We start from the raw sequence: 13,611 nt of genomic DNA on the forward strand, positions 1-13,611 counted from the left end.
TAGCGGAGCACCGTAATATTTAAATTTTAATGCTCTCGACAGTGATAAATCGCGTCTTTCCGCTTGTTCAATAAACAAGCACAAAACGGAACATCAATCAAACAACTACACGCTAAGTGCATCGGCTCTCAGATAGCACCCAGAAAATTCGTCACATATATTTTTGCTTGCATTTGCACGGAGACGGACGCGGTGCTGTTTTGCCAAAAGAAAAAAAATAAAACGAAAAGAAAAGGGAAAAGGAAGTGCAAATATCAAACACAACGGGAACCCGCATCCACAATAAACGTACATTTAGTGTTTAAGCATAAAGTTTTCTACCCTTGGTCCGCCCGGCAATCAATACGCAGGTAAGAAATGCAACATCAGCCAGCGTCGCGCATCACAAATAAATTTTTTTCTTCCTTTTCTGTTTCTGTTTTTTTTTTTTTTGCAATTAATGCGTGTGCGAAATGCGTGTTTATTGACCGACTTTTGTATTCGCTTTCGCATGGCATTAAGAGAATATGATAATATTGGTCGCATTGTGGTTAGAAGCTTGTTTCAAGACAATCGCCCCACGTGTGAGTGTCCCCCATGCGCGGCTCATATTGCAAATATGCAGTTGTTGTTTTTGGTGCTTGTTGATAGCCTTTAACTTGTGTTTCTTTTTTTGTTGTTTGTTGCTGTCGGTTATCGCACTGCATGTTGTGCGTTGAAAGAACGGCCACATTGTAATTTATCCAAAAGAAGCTTCAAAAAATTGCAAATGAATAGAGAGTAGCCAGACACACAAACAATGCATTGCAAAACAGCAATAACAAGAGCTGTCAAACATTACACATTTACCGTTGCACTTTCTTGCACACTGCACTTCTTGCACATTTTGTTTTACGCATTTTCTTCATTTAGCATCCATCGCCTGCGCGTGTTTTGAGTTTTCATTCGCCTGCCTGCCTGCTTGTCTGCCTGCTGTTCACATCTCTTCTCTCGCTCACACACGCACACATCTCACGCACACACATACACACACTCATACTCTCTCATGCTCTTTCTGCATGTCATCTGTCGCGGTCAGTAGCCGGCCCCGGCCCCATCGAGGGTCTCGCGCACTAAAAAAAATAAAACAAATAGCACTGTGTGAAATTTTCATAGTCGAAATCAGTTGTTTTTGCCTAGACTTACGTCAAGTTCACCACCCTCCACCCTCTGCCCACCTACAGCTTACGTTCGTTCGCAAACAGCGCAAAAATTTGCTCGAATTTATTTTGAAGGCGTCACCATTTGACCCCCTTTGAAAAAAAAACATTTTTGTTTGTTTGTTTGTTTGTTTGTTTGTTATACTCATTGCTGCTGACCAAAATGGAAATGTTTGTTGTCTATCGTAGAATTGTGGCAAATAACACTTTGGTCTGCATGTTGAATGATTCTACGTGTGATCCACAAGATTTTACCGGTATGTGTTAATGTGTCATTGTTTATTGCTTTTGATATTGCTCTTTTTAAATTCAAATTTGACCTTGATGCACCAGCTTCAGTTACCTACCAGAGTCGACATACACACAACATACATATATACATTCACCCACATATAATTATTGGCATATAAATAGGCTTAAGAAACTGGAGAATTGATAGTTGCAGTTAGCTGCTTCATAAGTTTGCATTACTTAAATTGCAACTATTAATCACGCTACTTCTCTCTCTCTCACTCTCTTTTTTTGGGCAGTGCTGCAACGATAAAGATATGAGTTCAAATATATTTCTAACGCCAGCGGAGAATGGACTGCGACACGATAAAATTGTTATACTCGATGCTGGCGCACAGTATGGCAAGGTGAGTTGTTATCGATAGCAAATCTTGCACATTTTAACTATCATTTGTCATTTGTTTAGGTAATTGATCGCAAAGTGCGCGAACTTTTGGTTGAATCGGACATTTTACCGTTGGATACGCCGGCGGCAACGATACGTGATAGCGGCTATCGTGGCATCATCATATCCGGCGGACCCAATTCAGTTTATGCCGAAGATGCACCCACTTACGACCCGGATCTGTTTAAGCTGAAAATCCCTATGCTTGGAATCTGCTATGGCATGCAGTTAATCAACAAAGAATTCGGCGGCTCTGTCCTCAAAACGGATCTGCGAGAAGATGGCCAACAGAATATTGAGATTGAAACGTCATGCCCGCTGTTTAGGTGAGATAATCAGAATCATCTGATGATGAAATTAATGTAATCAGCAGCAACAAGAAAGCGTTCAAGTTGCAAGCTTATTTGAGCGCTGATACAATGCTGCTATACTATAATCAAGATGCTAAGAACAGTTCAGTTTTGCGTAGTCTATAATCTGTTCTACACGTGGCATTACATATTTATTTCATTATCTTGGGGATTTTTTTTTTTTTTTTTTAATAACTTGTAAATATGTGCATTAGACTAACCAACGAAACTAAATTATTATTTATTTAATTAATAAAATGTTTAACTCTTGCAGTCGCCTGAGCCGCACCCAGGCTGTGCTGCTTACCCATGGGGATAGCGTGGAGCGAGTGGGTGATAAACTTAAAGTCGGTGGCCGGTCATCGAATCGCATTGTGACTGCCATTTACAATGAGGTGTTGCGTATCTATGGTGTTCAATTTCATCCAGAAGTCGATTTAACCATCAATGGCAAACAGATTCTCTCCAATTTTCTCTATGAGATATGCGAACTAACTGCGAACTTTACCATGGGTAGTCGAAAGGAGGAATGCATACGCTACATACGCGAAAAAGTGGGCAATAACAAAGTGTTGGTATGTCTATAAATCTGTAAATATATACAAAGATCAAAAAGTATGTTAAACTGACTCCCTCTTCCAACACAGTTACTCGTCAGCGGCGGCGTCGATTCAAGTGTGTGTGCAGCGCTGCTGCGACGGGCGCTGCATCCCAGCCAAATAATTGCAGTGCATGTGGATAATGGTAATGCAAACTGCGATATATATATATATATATATACTTATAAATTATCAATTAGTCATGCAATGAAGCAGCAAAATTCAAAGAAAAATATGTCAAAATCATGCTCGTCAGTTTCTATGCTAACTGGCATGAAAGGAGCTTTGTTTTTTCGTAAGATTATAATTGATGTACATCCGCTTAATCTTTGTCAACCCCTGAAGATAACTTATCTTTTGCGTTTAATTGCAATTTAATTGACAACTTTTATCGTACAGGTTTCATGCGTAAGAACGAAAGCGAACAGGTAGAGCGCTCGTTGCGGGATATTGGCATCGAATTAATAGTGCGTAAGGAAGGCTACACGTTCCTCAAGGGTACCACGCAAGTGAAGAGGCCGGGGCAGTATTCGGTGGTTGAGACGCCCATGCTCTGCCAGACCTACAATCCGGAGGAGAAACGTAAAATAATTGGTGATATATTCGTTAAGGTGACCAACGAAGTGGTCGCCGAGCTAAAGCTGAAGCCCGAGGAGGTGTTGCTGGCACAGGGCACACTGCGACCCGATCTAATTGAGTCCGCCTCGAATATGGTCAGCACGAATGCCGAGACCATCAAGACGCATCACAATGACACGGATCTGATTCGGTAGAGATAATTTGTACTCTTTCTTTTTGCAAATTTGTCGCTAATAGTCGCGTGTATCATTGCAGGGAGCTGCGCAATGCTGGACGCGTTGTGGAGCCATTAAGTGATTTTCACAAGGACGAGGTACGCGATCTGGGCAATGATCTGGGACTGCCAGCGGAACTGGTCGAGCGACAACCGTTTCCCGGACCCGGCTTAGCTATACGTGTGCTGTGCGCCGAGGAAGCATATATGGAAAAGGATTACTCGGAGACACAGGCATGCCATAGCCGCACAATATTAAACGTTCGCCATCTAATCTGATTTATACTTCTTCCCAGGTCATCGTACGCGTTATTGTGGACTATAAGAATAAGCAGCTGAAGAATCATGCGCTAATTAATCGGGTAACGGGCGCCACCAGCGAATCTGAACAAACGGAACTGCTGCGCATCTCTGCCAATTCGGATATACAGGCCACGCTGTTGCCGGTGCGTTCGGTGGGTGTACAGGGTGATAAGCGCTCCTACAGCTATGTGGTTGGCTTGTCAACGACAAGCCCTGAGCCCAACTGGGCGGATATGTTATTTTTGGCCAAAATTATACCGCGCATATTGCATAATGTGAATCGAGTGTGTTACATCTTTGGCGAGCCAGTGCAGTATCTGGTTACGGATATAACGCACACAACTCTCAACAATGTGGTCCTAGCGCAGCTCCGGCAAGCAGATGCCATTGCCAACGATGTGAGCTAATGCAATAATCTGTTTATTATGTTTATATTTATTTATTATTATCTATTGGACAGATAATTATGCAAGCGGGCCTGTATCGAAAAATCTCACAAATGCCCGTCGTTCTCATACCCGTGCACTTTGACCGTGATCCCATTATTCGCACTCCCTCCTGCAGAAGATCGGTGGTGTTGCGTCCATTCATAACGAACGATTTTATGACTGGGGTGCCAGTAGTGCCTGGTTCCGCTCAACTGCCATTACAAGTAAGCTTATATTATAATTTAAAAAAAATACCTTTAAACATTTGTTAAACATTTTGTGTTCTAGGTCCTAAATCAAATGGTTCACGATATATCGAAAATGGATGGTATCTCGAGGGTATTATACGACTTGACAGCCAAGCCACCGGGCACCACTGAGTGGGAATGATGCGTTCATACCAAAACTTTCAACAGCCATTTCATAGAAATAGAGATATGTAGAAACAATAAGCTGCTGCATGGTAAAGAACACAAGAGACGCAAGAGACAATAGCAGGAGATGCCGCCGCTGCTCGTTCTCAATCCTGGGAATAACAATTAATAAATAAACTGAGAGAGCAACTGAGCGTAAATACAATATAGAGTGCCGCTTAGAAAAAAAAAACAAAAAACAACAAAGCATCAACAACCAAGAAAAAAGATAAAGAATATTAACAAAAAAAAATTCAGGTTTATTATATCGATTATTTTTGTGTAATTAAAAGTAACGCGATACGATGTCAAACAAACAGAAAATAACACCAGACGTCAAAATAATATTGGCATATATATTAAAAGTAAACATGCTCTAAGGCATGTGCGATTTGTTCCTTTTATGAAAAGGAAACTTAAAACAAACAGTAAGAAAAAAGAAAATCAATTTATTTACGCATTTTTAGTTATATACATAATATATATAGTATATGCATACATATGTGTATATGTATGTGTGTATGTATATGTATATATATGTATATATATATATATGTATATATATATGTATATATATATATATATATATATAAAGATATTAATTTAAATGCAAAATCATGTTCTGAACGTTGTATATTTGCATGAAAACTGTTTTCGGAGAAATAGTGTTTGCAAAACAGAAAATTGTAAGAAGTACGAAACAAAAACAAAAAGAGTTACATACTGTAAGCTAAAATTATGAATTGTTATATAAAAACGTTTTACTATTTAAATGGCAAAAAAAACCACAGCAAAACAAATTATGATAAAGAAAAAACAAAAAAAAACTACAAGAAATGTAATAAAATCGAAAAAGGCTATATGTAAATATATTCTCGAATTTTATGATGACAAATGTTTATTGTTAATTTTCCAGTACTGCCCCTTACGGTAGCTTTGGAAGAGCCTCCTTAAGCTCTCCGACGACTGCAGTGTGTTCCCAAATGGAATGCGGACGCAGGGATACAAAAATTTAATTGTAAACAATATTACACATATACATATATACACACATATACACGCATAAGCTCTAACTTTTGGTTAATTTAAAAATTGTAAGTTGAACATTACGAAATTTACGTCTTTTGATTGGCATTCGAGGTTTCCAGGTTTCGACAAAATATGTTGGCTGCAGATTTGAATAAAGTAATAAAAGGCATGAAAATTTTAAGTAAAACTGCTAAAATATGACATTTTTATGATAGATAATTTGCGTATAACGCGGCCAAATCCCTCTACCGACTGACCAAAGGACATCCAAATCGTCTTTGTAGTTTTCGAGAAAATTAGGATTTTGTGTTCTTAACCCATTTCCGTTCACGTTTGCGAGTCAAATTTTCTAAGTGCTTGGGTTCTTAGATGACTCCATATTTCTTGAATGCAGTTCGACAGATTTGGTGGTTGAGATTATAACGCACCATGTCTTAAAAATCTGCAAGAATTTGGTCAACTCAGAGTTGTCTTTCTCAAAGTATGCAAACATAAAAGCATATTTTTAGGCATGTCAATGAAATCACTTGTGACCAGTTGTCCGACCAAAACTTAACATTTTAAAGCATACCTTTAGGATTAACAATAAAATCGATGGCGTCATTTTGATATAAATTGTTGGAGCATACTTTTGTTGTAAATAACTTTACTTTTCGTGTAAATAACTCTAACTTCAACAAATCCATGAAGATAACAATTTATCTCGCTGAGCGTAAGAAAATAAGTTGATATCTCAAAATTCTTGTTTAATCGGCAACTAAAAAACAGAATTTTTTCTCCAATTCTGAAATTCCTTGTATGTACATCAATAGTCATCTTTACTGTGAGCTTAAATAAATACATCTTCCCGCCCTCCCGACTGGGAACGACTGACAGGTCAACTAGAGGGAAAGTTGCCCCTGCCACGTTCCAATTAGCCGGAGTCAGCGAATTATGACCAAAAGAAGACAGTTCAAGCTATTGTAGTATTAATTTTTTTTGTTTTTATCAGTTTGCGTGTCTCAAGTGCATAAGAAGTGCATATGCGGATTTTGCAACGATTAAATTCAATGACTCCAATTTGTAATTAGACGTTGAAGTGCGGCTACAGCTCCAGCTGCGTGCTTTTAATTGGTTTATGCAGTGCATCCTTGGTTGGCTTTTGGCGCAACGGTTACGCTCGACCCGAGCGCGGCGCCCCATTGTGGAGGTCAGTTCAGCTCCATAGAGCCCAGTTAACTGCACATTCCAGAGGACCGAGAGAGAGAGAGAGGGAGAGACAAGGGTTTGGTATTCGTAATGTATTTTTTTTTATAATTTATTTGATTGTGAAAAATAGCTAAATATTTGTTTAAATATATAATATATATTTCAATAAAATAAATCAATTGTTTGCTTGCCTAAACGTAAACATATTTTTTAAGTTGACCGATGCTGCTTGGCCAGTAGCAGATGCCTAGGGTTTAAAATACATAAGCATATATAAAGATATTTAATAGGTATATATATATATATATAAAAATAATTAAATAAACAATATATACAATGCATTTGTTGTTATTTGTCGTTGTTGTATGTGTGTGTGTGTGTGTGTGTGTGTGTGTTGGTGTTGGTATTGTCTTCAAGTCTTGGAGCTCTTAAATTATGGTTGAATTTTGAATTCCAATGTGCAATGGCCGCAAAATATAATTGTAGTGTAATATTTTGAACAACAGATTTTTGGGTGCTTTTAACAATTGATATTATCTAGTATTACATATATCATATATCATATATATATATTTTATCTTTTCTCTTTATAAAAATATAAAATAAATAGCCTTTTCTTTGCTAAACAAATAAGGAAATCAAATTTTAGAATTGAAATTTGTTTGTTTACGTTCTCTGAATGTTATTAAATATAGTAATAATATTTACTGACTAGCAGTTATAAACGAAAATTGAATATTTATATATATATATATATATTTATATAGAATATTTTAAATAAATTATAAATATATATATATATATATATATGTATATATATATATATATATCTGTGTGTAAATGTTGTGCAAAATATTTGCGCTTAAGTACATAAATCATTATCGTTTAGTTCATAATAAAAACTCATTTAAATTGACTAAATTGCTTGATTAATTATTCATATATTATTTTAATAACTTTAAGTGCTTTTTCTATCTTTCTGCAAATGGAAGACTTTTGCGATTGTTGTTGCTGCTTTAAAGTTTACAACTTCAGCTAACATTAATTTAGGTTGGTTAAAATTAGTTAAATGTAATTTGATTTTTTATGTGTGTGTTTGTTTGTTTGTTTTTTTTTGTTTCTTTACATTTGAAAGCTCATTTGGTACAACAATTGCAGTTGAAATGCAATTTGCTAGCATATATTTATATATACTAATATATATTTATATATATATTTTATTGTTATATTTTGATTTAATTAGTTTAATTTCGATTGTGACATATAAGAACTAGCTGGCAGTATCCTTGTTGTTGTTGTAACTGTTGCTGGTGTCGGCAGCATCAAAGCTGCAACGCAACAATGTTGCAGCAACATCACTGCCCATGTTGCAGCTATCTGCTGTGTTGCTGCCACTGCTGCTGTTGCTGCTGCTGTTACTGCTACTGTTGGACAAACTACTGCAACTAGTTACAACAGTTGTTGCTGTTGTTGTTATTGCTGTTGGTGCAGTTGCTGCTGCTGCTGCTGCTGCTGTTGTTGTTGCTGCTGTTGTTGCTGCTGTTGTTGCTGTTGTGCTGTTTGTTGTTGTTGTTGCTGCTGCTGCCGTTTGCAGTGCCAGCATTTGTTGCGCCTGCGCAACGCACGCAACACACGGACACGGCCCGCCCAATTTCTTCGCCAATATGGAGCGCAACTTGAGCGCCGGGCCCAGCTTCATGCCCAGCGAGCTAACCAAATGATCCTCGGTTAGCAGTGGCAAGCCCGTGCCATCAATGCTCTGATCACGAAAATGCTGCAAAGACAAGACACAAAGCGAGCGAGGCATGAATTAGTCACAGTCCAACTTCTCTACAACGAATGTGCAGCTTAAGTTCAGCAACAAAATTATTGAATTATTCAAATTATTTAGTAAATATTGTTATAAATTTAATTTAGATTTAATCTAGAAAAAGAAGTGTTGCTGGAAAGATGGAATTGCTGTAAGTAGTTCAACGCACAGAAGTTCCACTGTAGACTGCTGCTGTTGGGACTTTTAAGATATATGCATGCTTGCAACATGCTGCTGCCTCCAATGGAGGGCGTGTGTACCTCTGCCCCTCTCTCTCTATGTGTGTGTGTGTGTGTGTGATTAATGCGCCGCTTTTTTGTTAATGAAAAACGATTTTTAACTGCAGCGTTGCTCTGTGTTCGGAGGTCCACAGCGAGCAGTAGCATTTTCATATTTGCAACGCACGACGCCACAAGCGATTGAAAGTGGGCTGGCTGCCAGTTGCAAGTTTGCTACTTGCCGCTCGCTGTTTGCCCCACCACATGAGATTTCTATTATAGATTGGCCCTGATTGAATTCCATGGCCGTGGCTCTGGCTATGGCCAAGACAGAGGCTTTCAACCTGTTTGCCACATACTCAGCTCAGATCAGCTCAGCTCACACAGCTGCTGCCTGCTGCCTGCTGCCGGCTGCCAACTCAACTGCCACTGTGTGGCAAGCAACTGAACTGTGGCCACACAACATTGAATATAATATGCATCGATCCCTAGTCAAAGTTCACTTTGTTAACCAATAACCATGCAGATCTTAACAAAGTCTTTAAATTATTAACTAAAACTCATAAATGAAAACCGGTTTTTGCATTTACATTATGGGTTTTTGTGTGTGTATTTTTAGTTGACAGACAAACACTTTTATTTTGTCTTTGCTTATTTTTTTTAAGTGTATTTTTTACGAGTCCTCAATTTGATGCTCTGCCCGCAAATCAAAATCTTTTGCAGGCGTTGAATGATTGGTCAGAGTGAAAATAGATCGATTGCTGTTTCGAGTCTGTTGAGGATCAGCAGCTGGGCATAAGGATACACATCCTGGGCACATTAGCCTGGCGTTGCTGTGTCAGAAGTACCATCAACCATCAACTGGATGGTGGCGCTTGCTTGGCGGTGCTGTTTGTGATAATGGAGGCAAATACCCCTCAATTATATGCTAATGGGGATGCTACAATGTGCGCGGAGCATGTAAGGGTGATCATGAAGGTACCAGTCGGAGTCGGAGTCGGGTCTAATGATACCCGCAGCAGCTTCTTCAGCATCAGAGGCTGAAAATGGACACACGATAATAGCTTCGGCGACGGCTGTCTGAGAGAGCTGCAAGAGCCAGGAACATTTTGGGCAGAGATCTGGGATCGGGTTCGTGCAATAATGGTCAGTCGAGGGGCTCTGAGAGCTAAGCAGTGTAAGTGATCCCTGCCATCTCTATATATTTCGATCTGCTTATTAATTATTGTTTATCCCTAGTTGAAGAGCCGTGGCGACATTTCAACTTCAAAGTTCTACAATAATCCCAAGAAAACTGTGCAAGTTGTTTGAAGATCATTTGAGCAACGATGATTAATTAATTGTGCAAATCAACTATTAATCATTTGTCGTCGTTTTTTCGCTTGCTTAAGTTGTTAACGTGTATAAAGCTTATCTGAAGATTAAAGATATTATGAGGTGTTTGTTTTTTTTCTTCTTCTTTTATCAGCATCCACACATAATTAATTTCCAATTCAGTCGGCAATAAAAGTCGCTTTTTTATTACCAAGCATTATTTTTAACAGCATTAATCAACCCCAAGCTAAAATTTAGGCCAAACAAATTTTATACGATTGATACAAGTTTTTCCTTTATTGTTTTTATTTATTTTTATTTTATGAATCTTATCTGCTGATCGTAAAGATTTTTATTTATGACACAGCAGCTTACAGAACTTTCCTCAATGGTTTCTTTTGATTAATATTCGATTTCCTAATCAATAATTATTTAATATATTCAGATCCATTTGAAATTGGTTATTATATAAATGAATTTCCTTTCAGCGCCACTAAAATTCGATTCTGTTGACTCGACTCGAACTAAGAACTTGCAACTAACTAAATAGTTTTTGTTTGTTTGTTTTATATTTTGAAAACTCCAACACAGCTTCTAAATTATTATTGTTGCTATTATTATTTCAGTGTAATAATAAATTTCCCGCTACATTTCCCACAAGTTCAAAAAAAACTTCAATTAGCTGAATACATACCGGAAATTGGTGGCTTTTTGTGTGACTTGGATTTGGAATTGGACTAGAGGCTGTCATAATTCGCTAAGCAACAACAACAACAACAACAAACACAATACAGAAAAAAGGCCAAAGAAGTTGCAAGGGGCTTTGATTTGGTGCCTTTGTGGTTACTGCCAACTACCAACTATATTTTGCGTTCTAAATTCTGTGGCACCAATAATTGACAAGCCAGCGCCAGCGAGCAACAATAGAACAACAACGACAACAACAACAAACCAAACTGACCGTCAACAAAAACAAAAACAAAAAACAACAATAAGAACAGCAACAACTAAGTCGAGCTTTAACTAGAAGTGAGCAATGCAAAACTTAACCATAACAATACCATCGAAAACAGATTTGAATGTGCGACTCGGTCTTGACTTTGAACTCCAATTCCAATTCCGACTGCGACTCCGACTGCGACTGCGACTCCGAATTCGACTCCCAATATCAACTCGAACTTCAATTTCAATTGGAGGCCATGTGTGCTTGCAACTGCTGCAACTGCAACTGCTGCTGCTGCTGCACGCAATGTAATTGGACTCGCATACAACGGGGGCAATTTACAAAAAATATGGAAATATGCAAATCATTTTGGAGCATCAAACAAAAGGCAAACAAAATGCATCTGTGGCCCAACTTGTTAGCGTTAGAAATGAGCCGGGCCAAGACAAAGCTCAAGAGACAATGCCACAAAAGATATTCGATATTCGACGGGGAGATATCCTGTAATCTGGATGACACTTGGCAAACTTTTAGTATACATATTTATTTATATATATATATAATATTATTTTTTTTTAGCTTCTTTTATGTTAGTCAGATTAAAGAAAAAAAGCTGCCAACATTTTTGTGTTTCCCGTTAAATATTATCGCATATAAATTGCAAACAAAATGTGTTTTTTGACAGGCAATCGAGTTAAACTGGATGAAAAACTAAATCATTTAATGCTAATTTTGTTGTGATGCCGAAACACCTTTAACATCTATGCAAATATCCATCAAATATACATCTTTGTGGGTTCTCTGACAAATTAATATGTTTCCAGCCGTTTAGCTTTTCTAGCAGCTCTCAATCTTTATCATAATATACACATTTATAATGGTACTAAAAATGTTTGCTGAAATATATATTAAACGAATAAAATATATATGTGTATATAAGAGATCGTTGAACAAAAGACGATTTAATTAAAATTCCTCAAGAATTCGATTAGGTTTATGAGGCAACTTTAATGGTCGATTTATCTGTCTAATCCCGAAAACTTTTTTGGTTTTTTTTTTTATTTTGTCTTCGCCTTCGATTGTCATGCGGCCAACAACTTTTCAACCGATTCAAGTTTATAGTTCAAGTTTTCACGCCGATATCGTAAAGTATGCCTGAACTTTTGAGTTTAGCGTGTTAGACGAAAGAAGTCGTAAATATTTTTGTAGGCTTGTGCGTTTGATTTATAACATTTCAAAGTTCTGCATTTTTTCAATAGACAAAAGCTGTATTTTTCCAGTATTTTTGATCGATCAATAAAGATGAGTTTCAAGCAAATTGAGTCATTTGCTGTAAATATTTACATACAACTTGGCCAGCTCAGCTCATAAAAATCGAATTCCTGTTTTAAAAATTATCAAGAATGAATAATCCACAAAAAATAATGAAGAAACAACAAAACAAAAACAATATCAAAATAAATTAATAGCAGTCCGTGTGCAAGTCAAGTGGCTAAGTTTGGATCCTGCGTCAAATGTGAAACGTGCCGCTCGCAAAGCTTGCAACCCTTTTGCAATAAGACAACAAAAGCAAAAATAAATGAAAAGAAATAATACTAAAATATACACAAGAGCCCACTAATAAGCGGCTACAAAAGTGCTTCTGGCTGCTTCTGGTCACTGATCGGCTGCCTGCCCCCTCTCACTCTCTATGCGATCCTCTCTCATGCTCCTGGTTGTTGTTGTTGCAAGTGTTGTTGCTGCTGCTGCTGCTGCTGCTGCTCAAAATACATTTTAATTTGAACGTTGCAGCACACACACAAAAATGAATTTCAAGCAGCAACAGCAACAACAGCAGCAACAACAGCAACAACAACAGCAGCAGCTCAATTGTATTTCTGCGCTCAATTTAGTTGTACGGATTTTGACCTGCTTAACCTTAAAGCCAGAGTCAGAGTCAGAAAGCCCAACAGCAGCAGCAGCAGCAGCAACAGCAACAACTTTAAATGTACCACCAACAGCAGCAGCAGCAACAGCAGCAACAATAGCAACAACAACTTTGAGGGGCACAAGCGAAGACAACAATTTGAATTCTAAATTGAACAGCTTTTTGTGCTACCTATGCCCGGGAGCAGTCCACAAAAAGCCGCGTCTCGCGGAACGTGGGCCGACCTGCTGCCAAAAGACGGCAGACAGCAAACTGAGAGGCCTGTTGCTGTTGTTGTTGTTGTTGCTGTTGCTGCTGCTGCTGCTGCTGCTGTGGCAATTGCGCCCAACTACCTACTCATTGTAATTCTTCATGTCTGGCCAAAAGCGACTCGACTGCGACTTCGAGTTCGACCTGATTGCCGTCAGCAGCAGGCAGCAGGCAGCAGGCAACAGCTCCAGCA

At 38.1% G+C, this 13,611-nt stretch overlaps 2 protein-coding genes and 1 non-coding gene across 3 annotated transcripts in view; 2 read left to right on the forward strand and 1 right to left on the reverse strand.

Moving 5' to 3' along the window:
- The first annotated feature begins 1,708 nt into the window (after window positions 1-1,708).
- On the forward strand, window positions 1,709-5,166 carry LOC6562679 (GMP synthase [glutamine-hydrolyzing]). Its single transcript, XM_032736052.1, has 9 exons — window positions 1,709-1,816; window positions 1,876-2,180; window positions 2,479-2,779; window positions 2,852-2,948; window positions 3,203-3,572; window positions 3,638-3,830; window positions 3,893-4,297; window positions 4,360-4,551; window positions 4,616-5,166. Exons 1-9 carry the CDS (start codon window positions 1,727-1,729, stop codon window positions 4,715-4,717), a joined length of 2,055 nt encoding a protein of 684 aa, XP_032591943.1. The 5' UTR covers window positions 1,709-1,726; the 3' UTR covers window positions 4,718-5,166.
- On the forward strand, window positions 2,221-2,356 carry LOC116805355. Its single transcript, XR_004365143.1, has one exon.
- A 3,061-nt stretch (window positions 5,167-8,227) lies between the features above and the next one.
- LOC6562676 (serine-rich adhesin for platelets) overlaps window positions 8,228-13,611 on the reverse strand; it is a 51,003-nt gene continuing 45,619 nt past the window's right edge. The window contains exons 6-7 of the mRNA XM_043214732.1: window positions 8,496-8,731; window positions 8,228-8,396 (exon numbers count right to left, since the gene is read on the reverse strand). Coding sequence (XP_043070667.1) covers window positions 8,228-8,396; window positions 8,496-8,731 — 405 coding nt within the window. The remainder of the gene's footprint in view (window positions 8,397-8,495; window positions 8,732-13,611) is intronic.

Source organism: Drosophila grimshawi, unplaced genomic scaffold, assembly GCF_018153295.1.
Source record: "Drosophila grimshawi isolate 15287-2541.00 unplaced genomic scaffold, ASM1815329v1 contig_1377, whole genome shotgun sequence".
NCBI classification, from domain to species: domain Eukaryota; kingdom Metazoa; phylum Arthropoda; class Insecta; order Diptera; family Drosophilidae; genus Drosophila; species Drosophila grimshawi.